The sequence below is a fragment of the Nicotiana tabacum genome, chromosome 17 (genome assembly GCF_000715075.1).
Source record: "Nicotiana tabacum cultivar K326 chromosome 17, ASM71507v2, whole genome shotgun sequence".
Classification (NCBI taxonomy): domain Eukaryota; kingdom Viridiplantae; phylum Streptophyta; class Magnoliopsida; order Solanales; family Solanaceae; genus Nicotiana; species Nicotiana tabacum.
The window spans coordinates 231,983-246,589 of NC_134096.1; the positions used below are offsets into that span (position 1 = coordinate 231,983).

Here is a 14,607-nt window from a genome sequence, read left to right on the forward strand (position 1 = left end):
CTCCTTGTTACACACCATTTTAAATGGCTCCGGCGGCCAATAATGCTCAGCACCCACTGGCTGCAACTGCCCACTATAGGTGTTTAAGTATGTAACAACATTATATTACTTATCAACGTACCGGGTTGCCGCAAAACCTGTATGTTGAAAGCACTTCATGGCATGTGAGCACGACATGTAGTAGATGGACCATTTTCCACAAGAACACAACATGTTGGCTTCATTTATGGTGTGTATATTATTCCCCCGATTTTGATGGATAGCGGTGCGAACTTCAAAAATATTTCGCTCGTTGCAATATTGTAAAAATGAATGCCAATGTGCTCACCTCCAGTATTTCTCAAATCTTTTCATTGGTATTGGCATAAATTCAACACCCCTCTCCATCAATTCTGATGCACCTCTATGCCTTTTAACAAACCTCTCCGCCATTTGTTTGAATGACATCCGCACCATGGCAGTGATAGGCAATCCACTTGCAGGCTTTAATAACCCGGTGAAAGACGCTAACACATTTGTAGTCAGGCTTTCCCATCATCTTCCACCATCTGCATGCAATGTCCACTTGTCAAGCTCATATCGCATCAACCAATGATAGGCTATTTCGTCTTCCTGTCTGATAGATTCCATGCGCCTCCTGAATTTGCACTCCTGGTGATCAGTTGCAGCCATCCACATTAAATTATGCAAGTCCTTGTTGGGATGTGCCTTCTAAAAATCGGCATTCAGGTGCCTCACACGGTAACGGTGGTATGCATACGGTTCCTGCCATTCAGGCAAATGCTATACAGAACTTAAAATACTGCCATACCGATCAGATATTAGATAAATACCTGAACGTTGTATGACAACGTGCTCCTTCAAGTGGTTCAAAAATAGCGTCCACGTCTCTTGTCTTTCATTGGCACAAATAGCAAAAGCTAGGGAAAATATTTGTCCATTAGCTTCTACTACAACGACGATCAATAGCTTAATATCATACTTTCCATAGATATGAGTGTCGTCTATGGATATTACCGGCCGACAATGCACAAAACCATTAATTGTTGGTTTGAAGGGCCAGAACACGTATCTAAATATATATTCTGGTATTCTCCTATTCTGCTCAAGCTTCCATTCAACAACAGTCCCGAGGTTAAAGTGTTGCAATGAGGCCATGTACTTGGGTAGAGATGCAAATGACTTATCCCAGTCACCGTAAATAATTGCAAACGCACATTTGCGCCCTAGAATGCCCTTCTTTTGGTAATGGTACACCTATATTCCCGGTGGACAGATGTAATACACTCTTTGTTCTTGTACCTTATGGAGGCTTCTATGTGTGGAATCAAGACAAGAGAAATCAAGTCATAATCCAAGTTAAAATGATTCCCGCTGAATGTGTCCATTTCACAATTATGGGTGCCAATGTATTTACCCACAACCCACATATTTGTTTTCTTCTTCCTCACACGCAACATCCAATTATAACCCGTAAATTTTTTACGGCAAACAGACTTGTATACCTCCGGAGATGACTCTCATACCATCATCTCACGACACTCTTTTACGCTGTGCATTTTCACCGCCCTGATTAGACGCGCCTTATCAGAAAAAAGCATGCCCTTTGACAACACCATTGGCCTAGATTCATCCCACATTGTTGTCTGAATTTCGTCAATATCCCTTGTGAGGGCATCCACATTCGTCATACTTGGTAAATGATCAAGGTATGGAATATGCCTTGAATGAAACGGCACGTGGAACTCGTATACTCTTGGTCTAACGGGAGGTGGAGCATGCTCCCTCGTCAAATCAAGTTCGGTATTCTCTTCCTCCTCATCATCACCCTCGCCAGGGAAGGGTTTGTCATCTCCAGACTAATCGGCATTGATGTCATAATCACTATTCTCTTCCTGGCTCTGCGCATCTGCTAGATCCCGATTAAATATGTCGTCTTAGGGAAATTGAGTAAGGACAAGATCAAGTTGCTCATTTTCACTGCACAACCAAAGAAATAATGAGTTACTCAAATTGGTCCAACAATACATATAACTTTATATATTGATAATTGGCTTAATGTATGTATATTTTGATATATATCGCCTCACATTTTGCTCATGTCTCGACGATTTGAGATGTTTAATATGATTATTTGTGCTAAATTTTGGTATTTCTGTGTGTAGGGATCATTCAGATGCAATTTGGGACGAAAGGGCGCAAATTGGAGCAAAATCAGGACAAAAATGCAAAAAGTGAAATTTGAGGGCCACAGCGAGGGTGGGGCGCTGGTTGTGGCGCAATTTACAGTAGCCAAGAAATTTGAGCGCCAGGGCCAGCGCCCCACGCTGCCCTGGATGCTCAAGATGGGAAAGTGTCCTATTTCGACTGGGACTCGGTTATTTCGACCCCAAGACGCCCCAACTAATATAAAAGTCAACCTAAACCTATTTTGAAAGGAGGAGGACATTTTTGAGAGGAAAACACAAGCACAGAGCCGCCGTGGAGGCCAAAATTCATCAAGTTCCATCTTTTTCCCACCAAACTTAGTAACTTTTATATTTCTTTGTATGATTTGTTGTTTTGCTACCATGTCTATGTGGAGCTAAACTTCACGTTCTAGGGTTGTGGTTCTTTCATGACTATTGTTATTCGGATATTGATTTTGCCTCTTGATTTATCATATTGATTTATTTATTCAATCTTGCGCTTAATTATTTAATTGCTTGATCACCAATTGAATACTATCTACGAATCTAGAATTGAACTCGAAAGTGGGAATTCTATATTGCATATAGGATTGAGTAGAGCAAGTTCTTGAACTCGGGCATCGGGGAACGGATTCGTGGTTAGGATAGACATATACCTAATTGCCTTGCTTGGTTGATTTATAGGAATTATAAATGCGTTCTTGTTGATTCTAACTCCATAGACATATAGGCGTTAGGTTAGCTTGAATAGGCGAGTAAGAACTCGACAGATTCTTATGAGCAATATTAACCCTGTCAACCAATAAGCTAGATAAATTAGTCGGTCAATTTAATTGAAGAATACAATAGGATTGTTAGATAGCCCATAACCCTAGATCGTTTTCATTACATTAATATCATAAAAATCTGCTCTTTCTCTGTTCAAAGTTTATTATTTATATTTTTTTTAATTAGTTTAGAATCAAATATTTTTAGGTTTAATTCTTGTTTAGATAATTAGGATAGTCTAATTTAGTTAATAGTTAATCACAAGTCCTCGTGGGTTTGACATCCGACTTTTAGTCACTTTATTACTTGACGACCGCGTATACTTGCGTGTGCGTTTGGCCACAACACAGCTCAGTATCAGTATTACCGGGGACTTAGAAATTAGCTATTTTTCTAGATTAGATATTTATTTATTTATTTTATCTATTCATGTTTTTTATTATTTTATTTTAGTTAGTATTTTTTATTTATTTTAGCATGGCATCTTGGAATAAAAATTGGTCGAATGATGGTTATTCTTATTTTGATGATCCTTGTCCATATTGTGGAGGACCCCACTGGTGGAAAAATTGTCAGAATATTCCCAGGAGCGAGTTGTGCGCACAATCTCAATCCTTTGAGTGGAATATTTGTAATATGTGTGGTGGTCAAGATGGCCATTGGGATGGTTGTCCTAATTTTGTTCATCCTTCTCTGAGCCCTTATTATGATCTTTCTAATGAGTGTTTGTGAGTTTGATAGGGGCAATGAAGTGCAAGATATGGAACGTGATGCATATATTAGGGATATTTTGAGGCAAGTAGCAGAGCAACATGATGAACTCAAAAAAGATATGAAAAGAATGACGGCAACAATCACAAGAATGAAGGCTAATATGGAAGAATTGAATGAAGAGAGCGAGTTTCAAGAAAAGGAAAATTTTGAAAAAGTGGAGATTTTGAGCCAAACATGGCTAGTGGAACAAGCTGAAAAGTTAGAAATATATGAGGCTCAACGTGAGGAAATTACTGATAGGACGAGACACTTTATAGAAGGAAGAGCTGAACTGGGACAGGAGATTGAAAATTTGGCACTGATATTCACGACTTGGGAGCTAAATTAATTGCAAAGGTTGATGCGTCTAACGCCCAACAAAATAGTTCTGAGTTGTGTGAAGCTGAAAAGGAGCTTACACGCCAAATTGAGGAGCTAAAAGGGGAGAGTAAATCATTCGTCCATACTTGTATTGATGATGTCCATGTCGAGGAAAGCACTCTAGAGTCATGTGAGGAAGTAGATAATATTATATGTGAAGACTCTAGTGTGTGTACATATGAGGATATAAAGAGTAATACAAATCTAAAGTTAGGGTGTGTTGGTCCTCATTCCATACATTTTTCAAAATTGTGTTTGGATGATGACATGGAAATCGAGTCATCTGAACCTTTGGAGGATCCAATGGATGAGGAACGGGGTGCTTACATTCTTGGATTTGTCGTGCCAGAGAGAAAAAATTACATTCCTCATATAAAGGCCGAGAAGTATAGTGTGAAAAATTTGTTACTTGGCCTATTTATTTTTGTATCCCCACCAAAGGAGCATAGCTACAGACTGGATGCCATGTTAGGGGTACAATCCATAAGTTCGAGATGGAGGCAGAAAGTGGTTCAAGTCGTGCCGCTACGTTAAATCAAGCGCTTGTTGGGAGGCAACCCAGCTTTACTGCTTTCTTTTATTTTTGATTACTTTTTATTTTATTTTATTTTTATTATTTTGTAGTATTTATTTTTGTTTTGTAGGATTATGAGCATAAGAAGCAAAGCCATTAGAAGAGTGCAAAAGCGAGCTAGATGGTGAGGACTAAGTGTGGGGTGCCCACACAAAGGACGATGTCTGGGGGAAGTCTGAGTACCTCGTGAGCCACTATTGCTTAGGCCTTTGGCCTACCAGGGAGTCTCGTTTACCCTCTTATTATTTATAGTGTGCATTGAGGACATTGCAAAATTTTAAGTATGGGGTGAGGAGATCGTTTGGATGAGTTTCTGTGCTATTTTAGCTTAGTTGTAGTACTCATTCTTAAGTGTAGTAGCTTTTGTGGGAAAAAAATGAAAAAAGTAGAAAATTTGGATTTTTCCCGACGATTGATCTCCTAGACAGTTTTCTTGAGGGATTAAAGTCTAAACAAAAATCCAAAATATGTCTTTTAGCTTTCTTTAGGTAGTAATAATCCCCTGTGGTTTTTCTTTGTGCCTCGGTTCCTTTCCATGGGATGTAGTTTGAACCGGGTAGTTTTTTTCTTTCCGAGTAGATTAGGAATTTAGGAAATAAAAGGAGGAAGAATGATGAACCTAAGCGCCCTTGACTTGTTTCATAGTAGAAAATTTGTGCTTTGGCATGTCTAGTATCTCCCCTATATTTTGATATTAATCTTGATGCCTTTATATATTGGATAGCATGTTTTGTGGCACGTATTTCTCGGTTTCTTGACTTGTGCTCACTTTGTGCTTAATGCTCAATATCTCGTGGCTCCGTGAATACTTGCATTGTTTGAGATTCGGAATGGGGCCGTCCTTAGTGAGTCATGTGCCATGTGTGGTGAGATTTTTGTGTAGTCCATGTTTTTGTACTTGTGTCTAGAACTTGCCCGGTATGTGAGTTGAAGCAAAATTTTAGGTAATGCTTGGTTTGAAAAATAATTTTAGGCTTTCTTTGATCTTTTTGAACTTAATTGCTTATCACAAATAAAAATTGATCCTTAGTTAACCCTTTTGAGCCTATAGACTTTTATTTGGCACCCATATTACAACTCTATACCCCTTTTGTTCTTAATTGATATTTTTTTTTATCCTTTTACCTCTTAAAGTACTTTAATTGTGAAATGAGCGCTAAAAGAAGTAAGAAGGGACTAAGTGTGGGGTAGATTTTGAGTGGAACCAATGAAATAAAGAAGGGTGCACTTACTTTGTAAAATAATACACCACTAGCGGAAATTAAAAAAAAAGAAGAGAAAAATCTGGAAAAAAAAGAAAGAAAAATATAGATGAATAAATTATTGTTTTGTTCTTGCTAGTGGGTATGAATTAAAGTAGTGCTTAAAGAAAGAGGAAATATTGTTGGGGGTCATATTATTTGGGAGATTGAAGTGGTGTTGAAGAATTTGCGCTTAAGTTATTTGGTGATGTGTTAAAGTGCTTAGGAGGTTGAGTCACTATTCCTAAAATATATCCTACCCGTCCCTTAGCCCACATTACAACCATGAAAAAGTCCTAATTGATTTTAGATCGAGCGAGCTTACATTAGTAGAGATTTACATTAAGGGCAAGCATATGGTACCAATTGCATGCATGTGACTTCTTTTGTGAGAGTGAGCGATTTTCGTTGATATATGTGAGCATGAGATTCGAATGGGTGGATTGATTTTACTCTCTTTGCTTTTTTTGTGAGGGCACATGGTTTCAAGAGGGATAGGTAACATTATTAGACTCCTTTAGGATGTTGGTTGTTCAAGCCATGAGTGCATTGTGACATTGAGTCGGTTTTTGAGCCTAGGATTGTTATGAGCACGTTGTCTTTGTTTGAATATTTTTGAAGTATGGCATAAGTTAAAAGGAAGTGTATGTGATAACATATGCTAGAGTTTAATTGTTGCTATCAACCATGGTCATTGGTGGAGAGTGCTCAAAGATAGAGTTATTTGTTGGTTGATTCGAGGACGAGCAACGTTTAAGTGTAGGGTGTTGATAATTGGCTTAATGTATGTATATTTTGATATATATCGCCTCACATTTTGCTCATGTCTCGACGATTTAAGATGTTTAATATGATTATTTGTACTAATTTTTGGTATTTCTATGTGTAGGGATCATTCGGATGCAATTTGGGACGAAAGGGCGCGAATTAGAGCTAAGTCGGGACAAAAACGCAAAAAGTGAAATTTGAGGGCCACAACGAGCGTGGGACGCTGGCTATGGCGCAATTTACAGTAGCCAAGAAATTTGAGCGCCAGGGCCAGCGCCCCATGCTGCCCTGGACGCTCAAGACGAAAAAGTGTCCTATTTCGACTAGGACTCGGTTATTTCGACCCCAAGATGCCCCAACTAATATAAAAGCCAACCTAAACCTATTTTGAAAGGAGGAGGACGTTTTTGAGAGGAAAACACAAGCACAGAGCTGTCGTGGAGGCCGGAATTCATCAAGTTCCATCTTTCTCCCACCAAACTTAGTAACTTTTATATTTCTTTGTATGATTTGTTATTTGGCTACCATGTCTCTGTGGAGCTAAACTTCACGTTCTAGGGTTGTGGTTCTTTCATGACTATTGTTATTCGGATATTGATTTTGCCTCTTGATTTATCATATTGGTTTATTTATTCAATCTTGCGCTTAATTATTTAATTGCTTGATCACCAATTGAATACTATCTACGAATCTAGAACTGAACTCGAAAGTGGGAATTCTATATTGCATATAGGATTGAGTAGAGCAAGTTCTTGAACTCGGGCATCGGAAAACAGATTCGTGGTTAGGATAGACATATACCTAATTGCCTTGCTTGGTTGATTTATAGGAATTATAAATGTGTTCTTGTTGATTCTAACTCCATAGACATATAGGCGTTAGGTTAGCTTGAATAGGTGAGTAAGAACTCGACAGATTCTTATGAGCAATATTAACCCTCTCAACCAATAAGCTAGATAAATTAGTCGGTCAATTCAATTAAAGAATACAATAGGATTGTTAGATAGCCCATAACCCTAGATCGTTTTCATTACATTGATACTAAAAAAATCTGCTCTTTCTCTGTTCAAAGTTCATTATTTATATTTTTTTTATTTAATTAGTTTAGAATCAAATATTTTTAGGTTTAATTCTTGTTTAGATAATTAGGATCGTCTAATTTAGTTAATAGTTAATCACAAGTCCTCGTGGGTTTGACATCCGACTTTTAGTCACTTTATTACTTGACGACCGCGTATACTTGTGTGTGCGTTTGGCCGCAACATATATTCACTTACAAATCATAATATGTTGATATCCCATGATGCACATTATCTTGTTGATACTGACTCCCGGATGGACCACCATGATCCAACACACCAAAACTCGGCATATTCCAACTGACCGTTGGTTCATAACTTGTAAAATTCATATATGGTTGGTACCCCTTGTGAAATATATGAGTGTTAATACAAATACAATACAAAAAAATATACATCGTAACACAAAGGAAAATTGAAGTTTATCACTCTGCTTGTGGATTATGTATACTAGGGGAGAAATTATTTTCTCGCTTCTCATTCTCCCGTGAAGATAAGTTTAGATCCAGACAAACTCTTTCAGCCGAAACCTGTTCGACTAAAACTACTCCAAAATAACCACCCGATGATTGAGGGATTTCTCTACTTTGCACAACCACATTATTGCGAACGTCTTCAGCCTTGACGTAACTTTCCAATATTTTTATCACAATAAATTCCTGGTATTCATCCGGAGTCCTAAATAATCTCTCAGAGTTTCATCGTCTTCGATGTTAAACTCAGCATAACAAGCAACCCCTTGCGGAGTCACAAAATATGGATATCTTTCGGTTATTTTATGATTCCTTGAACGTTTGCTCACACTCATTTTTTTTACATAACAACTATATCAATGTATCGTACTCCATCGTAAGTGACAACTTAACATGAGACTGTGGAGATAAACTATAACTTACTGAGTTATTCGCCACCACAACCTCACCCCCCCAATATAATGAAACCCTAATTTTTCGCTCTTCAGACATTATGACAAAATGCAAAACAACTTAACAAAGAAAAATTTCACAACACTTGAGAGTATTTTTTAATGGATTTTTACAAAATCCTTAATGTCTTTATATAAAGGCAAAAACCAGTCTGGGGGTGAATTATTTGAAGTATAGCATCTTAGTTTAAGACGATATACCTAGTTGAATTATTGTTATGTCAGTTAAGCCCAGAAGAATTATTTGTGGGCTCACATAATACATATAGCGTCTTAGTGAAAAACGCTATATATATAGCATCTTTTAAAAAGACTACACATATTTTAGTCACTATGTATTTTTTTCACATATTTTTGTTTATTCGTCCCAAAAAAAACAACATTTTGGTTCCGGCCACGACTTGTATAAGGAGTACAGTAATTAAGTTTGAGTTTAGGCTGCGTGCGTGCTCCTGACAAATTAATTAGACAAGACCTTCAAAATCCAAAATCACGCGCCTTAGTTATTTGTACAAACGTTTTTGTATTCTGTTATCTCCTACATTTTGCCTCTTTCAATTCCTATTCCACTTCTTCAGTTCCTAATTGCTTCATCTCTCTTCATTTTTTCTTTCCTTCTTTCACCATATCCTGCCTCTTCAGTTCCCTAAACTCTTCTTCAGTCCAAACATCTCTCTCTCAACTATAGGTGTCTTCTTTAATTTTCTTCTTTCACTCTAAACAAACAATGGCGAATGATGCAGGTTCCGGCTCCAGCTCTACGGACCAAGCACAAAATCAGCGAACAGCTCAAAAGAACAAGTCTAAACTTACTCCTTTTTCTAAAGTGTGGAGCGATGAAGACGAAGTATCCATACTTACAGGTATTATCAAGTTCCGTAAAGAAAAAGGACTTGATATACAAACAAATATGTTTGCATTTTATAATTACATTATAGACTCTCTTATGCTTCAAGCGACATTAACTCAGTTAAGAGAAAAAGTTAGAGCTTTGAGGAAAAAATATGAGAAAAATGTTAGCAGTAAAAAGAGTCCAAAAACTCCACATGAGGTGGAGTTGTTCCAGTTGTCTCAAAAAATATGGATGGTTAATGCCAAAGAATCCGAACACCAAAAAGAGTTTGTAGACGGGAAATCGGAAACCCCAAACACATCGGAACCCAGGCAGCCAGTAAAAAAGAACGTGCTGGAAAATTGGCTGTCGCAGCAACACATTCCAGAAATTGAACAGCCAATACAGGAAATAATACCGAAAATTGGACTGGGTTCGCAAAATCTGCTAGCATTGCTAAAGCGAATAGCAGAAGATGTAGAACTTGTAGCAAATGCTATGTCACGTTCGCAAAGGCAAGTTGATGGAGAACGGTTGGATCTTTATTTTCTAAGCAAGGATTTACTTGTGAAGTTTGGGAGAGTGGTGAAGGAGATCAAAGCGAAACCAGAAATGGTAAAATCTTGCTCAGTTTTCTCATTCATTTCCTATGATCCAATAGCAAATTTAATCATATTATTCTCATGCCTTATTTAGTATTATTGAATTTGCAATTCCTCTGTCTTGTGTGAAACTAATTCTTATTAACATGTCAAACTCGTCTTGTCTTTGTTTAAATATTTTGATTTTAAATGGTAAGCATCTATAATTTTTTTTTTTTTGGGTAGGCTAAGCTGAATGTCGCTTTTTGCTGTACTTCTCATCTCAATGAACTGTTTTAGGTCCTCTCTTTTTAAATAAAATTTAAAAATCTCGGTGACTTCTATGATCTTTGACTGTGTTTGAATTATATTTCAGAGACATTCTTCTGAACTACTTGAACAAGAGATATTAAAAGCCTACTTGGAAGCAAAGATAGAGCACACACAATTAGTTTCAAATGCCTATAATACTTTCATTCAGGTAACCATTTAATCTCATTTGGTTCAACAGTATCCTGAGTTTCAATTAATTTCCCGTTTTTTTATTTTGTTTTGTTTTTTTGTGTGTGTGTGTGTTTTGCAAGGCTGATGTTGCTGTAGCTGCTCCGACCAAACCCATGAAGAAAGGTTTGACCTTTTGCCTCTTTTTGTTTGTGGATTTTAAGGTTTTGTTCTATTTGCTTTGTTTGTATACGGATCTTAGAGTTCATGTTGTATGAGCACAAAAATACTTTTTTCATGTACCCTTTTTACCATAGGAAATTCAAAGGATTGTTTTTGCTGGTTCTTGGTAGAGGAGGAGATATTTGGTTGGTGGTGTGACTAATTCGTGTGTGTTTACAGGGAAGAGAGAAGCTGAGAATAAAATTGAGAAGTTAGTGAGTACAAAGAAGCAAAAGAAGCATTTGGCTGTAGCACAAGCTGCTGAAAAACAGAAGAAGAAGAAGAAGAAGAAGAAGAAGAAGAAGAAGAAGAAACAAGAAACCAGTTCCTGTGACGATGGCTCTCAGCCAGAAGACGAGAAGGTAATACATGCACTAACTGCTTTCGTCTAGCCAAGTTATTGAGTGCAGAATTTTGATTTATATTGTATTGCATAGTATTAGGGTAGGGTGTCTGCATTACACCCCTTGGGGTGCGCCCCTTCCCCGGACCCTGCGTGAAAGCTGCATGCTTTGTGCACCGGGTTGCCTTTTTTATTGTATTGCGTAGTATGTCTGTTGAATTCATCTAGATATGTAGTCATATAATTGATAATGTGGGGTCTCATTCTTATTTTGTTATATATATGCAGCTTACTGAAACACCGACACCTCTTAAGAAAGTGACTCTTGCCAAGAATGGAAAATTAGCCAGCCGTTCGGGGGATTCAGATTCTTCAGGCGAGGATGAAGTAATATCTCTTAACTTAGCAGAATCTAGCATATTTTTGATATATTTTGGCCAGTGATGTAACTAACTCTGCTTCTGTTGGTGTATAGGCTCCTTCTAAGAAGGCTGTTGCAACTTCAAGTAAGAATGGTGTTGCTGCTAAGAAGAATGATGATTCGAGTGATGATTCTAGTTCTGAGGAAGATAGCAGTTCTGAAGCCAAGAAACCTCCTGCTAATGTCTCTGCTGCAGCTTCTAAGAAAGACGAGTCAAGTGATGATCAGTCTAGTTCTGAGGATGATAGCAGCAGCTCTGAGGAGGAGGAGGGTGTTGTTAAGAATGCGCCTGCTGCTGCCTCAAAAAAGGAAAAATCTAGTGTCGAGTCCAGTGATGATGATGATGATGATGATGTAAGGGCATATGGAGTTGATGAAATTGGTGCTATATTGATATTTTAATAATGTTACTCCTTGATGCTATAGTTGATTTTCTTTTTGACAGGAGCCTCCGTCTAAGGTAGTTTCTCAACCAACAAAAGCTCCTCAAGCCGTGAAAAAGAATTGTGACAGCTCCGAAGAAACCGACTCTGATGAAGATGATTCTGATTCGGACAAGGTTTGACCACTTGATATTTGATTTGTGTTATTTTTGTCCTCTTGCTATCGCATGAAATCCTTTATTTACTTAAGTGAGTATTTTACTTGCCTTTTGAGTAACTTATCATATTTTACTTGCATTTGCATGTTGTCTGATAATTTTCTTCTTTAGGGTAAGGCTGCTGCTGTATGTAAAAAGAAGGTAGGCTGGCAAAATCTTCATCTTCTACTTTTATTTTTTATTTACTTTGATAAGTCTCCATCATCTTTTAAATTGTATTTCATAATGTTCTACTTGGCAATAAAATGAACCTTTCCCTTTCGTTCGTGCAATTCAGAAATGAACATCTACGGTAATCAATGGTTTCTTAAAAAGGCTTATTTTTTTATAGGTGAAATGACATTACATCCCTTTACTTGTGATATATCATCTTCGACGATGAATCATTTTAACTAACACGAAAATCTATCTCCATTTTTTTGACTTGATGTTAGTAATTTGTTAGCCTCGGTTCACATTCTGTAGTTCATTGCTTTCCCCATCCTTTGCAGATTCCTTCATCTGCAGACGGTGATGATGAGAGTAAGGATGATACTTCTGAAGAAAGTGATGAAGAAGAGCCTCAAAAGAAAAAGATCAAGGTCTGGATATGTTTCATTCGTGATATTTTAACTTGTATTTCATTTTAGTTCATTGTCTAACAATTGTGTTTCACAGCCCTCTAGCACTCCAACTGTCTCAAATACTCGAAAGGAGAGTAGTTCTGAGGAATATGTTCCTGCAGGCAAGATACCTCCTGCTAATGGCTCAGCTGCAGCTTCAAAGAAAGACGAGTCAAGTGATGAGTCTAGTTCTGAGGATGATAGCAGCGCTGAGGAGGAGGAGGATGCCGTTAATAAGGCGCCTGCTGCTGCACCTAAAAAGGGTACTGCCGCTACCTCTAAAAAGGAAGAATCCAGCGACGAGTCTAGTTCAGATGATGATGTAAGGGCATATGCTGAGTGATAAATGAAAATATTCCAACTTGTATTTCGTTTTAGTTCATCATTTCACAATTCTGTTTCACAGCCCTCTAGCACTCCAGCTGTCTCAAAGAAGGAGAGTAGTTCTGAGGAATCTTCTGATGAAGACGAGTCCTCTAAAGAAGAAGAGTATGAAAAACCATCGAGAACTCCCAAGAAGGTAATATTTTCGTATCTTTTGGGTTGATCAGAATATTCCTTTTTGGCATAACTAGATGATCTGCATCTCTTCCAGCGGGTTTCATAATTAGTTACAGCTTTGTTCTTACAATTGGTTGAGCTGCACTATTTATTATGTCTCTTTGCTTTACAAAATTATATTTGCGTTTTGTATTTTACTTAAAACTATGATGTTCATAATGCAGCAAAAGACCCCTAAAGCTCAAACTCCGGGATCAAAAACATTGTTTGTTGGAAATCTACCCAACTCGGTTGAGGATGGTTCTTTTGAGGGCTCATGTTGAATTTGTCACTGCACAGAAGGTAAGTTATTTTCTCCGTAACAAAGTTGTTAGTCTGATGCATGCTGCCAGATGAAAAAAAAAAAGACTTAAAGACGCTAAATCACCACCTGCATTTTCTTGAACTGAGAAACAGCTAAGCTCTATCGACTAGTTTGGGTTATTTGTCCGTAAAAACATGGATAATTGCATTCTATTAATTGATGCAATTTGGTTCTTCCTAGTTCTTCGCTTGTATTTTGTTTTTACATTCAGTTCTAGCAAATTCTGTTCACTTTGTTAGTTTTACTTTGTTACTCTTGATGTTTCTCTGAACGAGTGTACGATGATGTGATTATCTACTTGTACGGATAATATGCAATGCTTCTTCTTGATGCCCGATAGTTACTCAGTTTTGCTACTGATATCTTATTATACATGATCTATCTGAAAGTTTAAAATATATTCTTCCAGAGTGTTATACTCGCTTATTTTTCTCCTTTTGGTTTTCTGGCCCATCTTGTAGGATCTTGGTGATGCAGCGTGATAGCTATTATAATGGCTGAAGCTTACGGGTTGTTCAGAATATGACAACCTAATGTTGTTTTTTTTTGTGTTCTTGAAAGCATTAACAACTAGCTTTTTTGGATGTGGTGTCTAGTAGCATACTATATCTGTTTATATTCTTACAGACTGTTATTTTTATGACTCAATACTGGCTCTTGGATGCTTGCTTTTGTAGATGACATGGGTTTCATACCGAACTTTACAGGCCTATGTTATCTTATATATGAAAAGCTTGTTCTAACTGAAGTTATATATGAACACCTTTTTGACAATATTTTTTAAAGTTTTCAGCTTCACCCTCAACTTTCATCGATACATCTTTTTTCCCATTATATCTAGTTTTCTAGCACTCGAATAATATACTATCACATAAGTATGACTTCTGCCTCTCCAATTTCTCATAGCTCGCACCTCGTCATTCGTCAACACCCATCAGGTCAGCCAATCTATTGCTATCAACATAAGGCTTCAATTCCTCTCATCAAGATCCCAATTTTGTGGGTTCTCCATATTAATTGT

At 37.4% G+C, this 14,607-nt stretch overlaps 1 protein-coding gene across 1 annotated transcript; it reads left to right on the plus strand.

The window, feature by feature from the left end:
• The first annotated feature begins 9,212 nt into the window (after positions 1 to 9,212).
• On the plus strand, positions 9,213 to 14,360 carry LOC107801553 (uncharacterized). The gene is made up of 13 exons (XM_075233836.1): positions 9,213 to 10,125; positions 10,468 to 10,572; positions 10,676 to 10,718; positions 10,935 to 11,116; positions 11,386 to 11,484; positions 11,573 to 11,872; positions 11,964 to 12,077; positions 12,231 to 12,260; positions 12,611 to 12,700; positions 12,777 to 13,043; positions 13,128 to 13,241; positions 13,447 to 13,564; positions 14,048 to 14,360. Exons 1-12 carry the CDS (start codon positions 9,406 to 9,408, stop codon positions 13,543 to 13,545), a joined length of 2,163 nt encoding a protein of 720 aa, XP_075089937.1. The 5' UTR covers positions 9,213 to 9,405; the 3' UTR covers positions 13,546 to 13,564; positions 14,048 to 14,360.
• Positions 14,361 to 14,607: the final 247 nt, after the last annotated feature.

Bases quoted from the DNA above. Each gene is read 5' to 3' on its own strand.
- LOC107801553 (XM_075233836.1), top strand. From the start codon at position 9,406: ATGGCGAATGATGCAGGTTCCGGCTCCAGCTCTACGGACCAAGCACAA. The intron at 10,126-10,467 runs GTAAAATCTTGC...ATTATATTTCAG, and splicing joins TCAAAGCGAAACCAGAAATG to AGACATTCTTCTGAACTACT. The intron at 10,719-10,934 runs GTTTGACCTTTT...GTGTGTTTACAG, and splicing joins GACCAAACCCATGAAGAAAG to GGAAGAGAGAAGCTGAGAAT.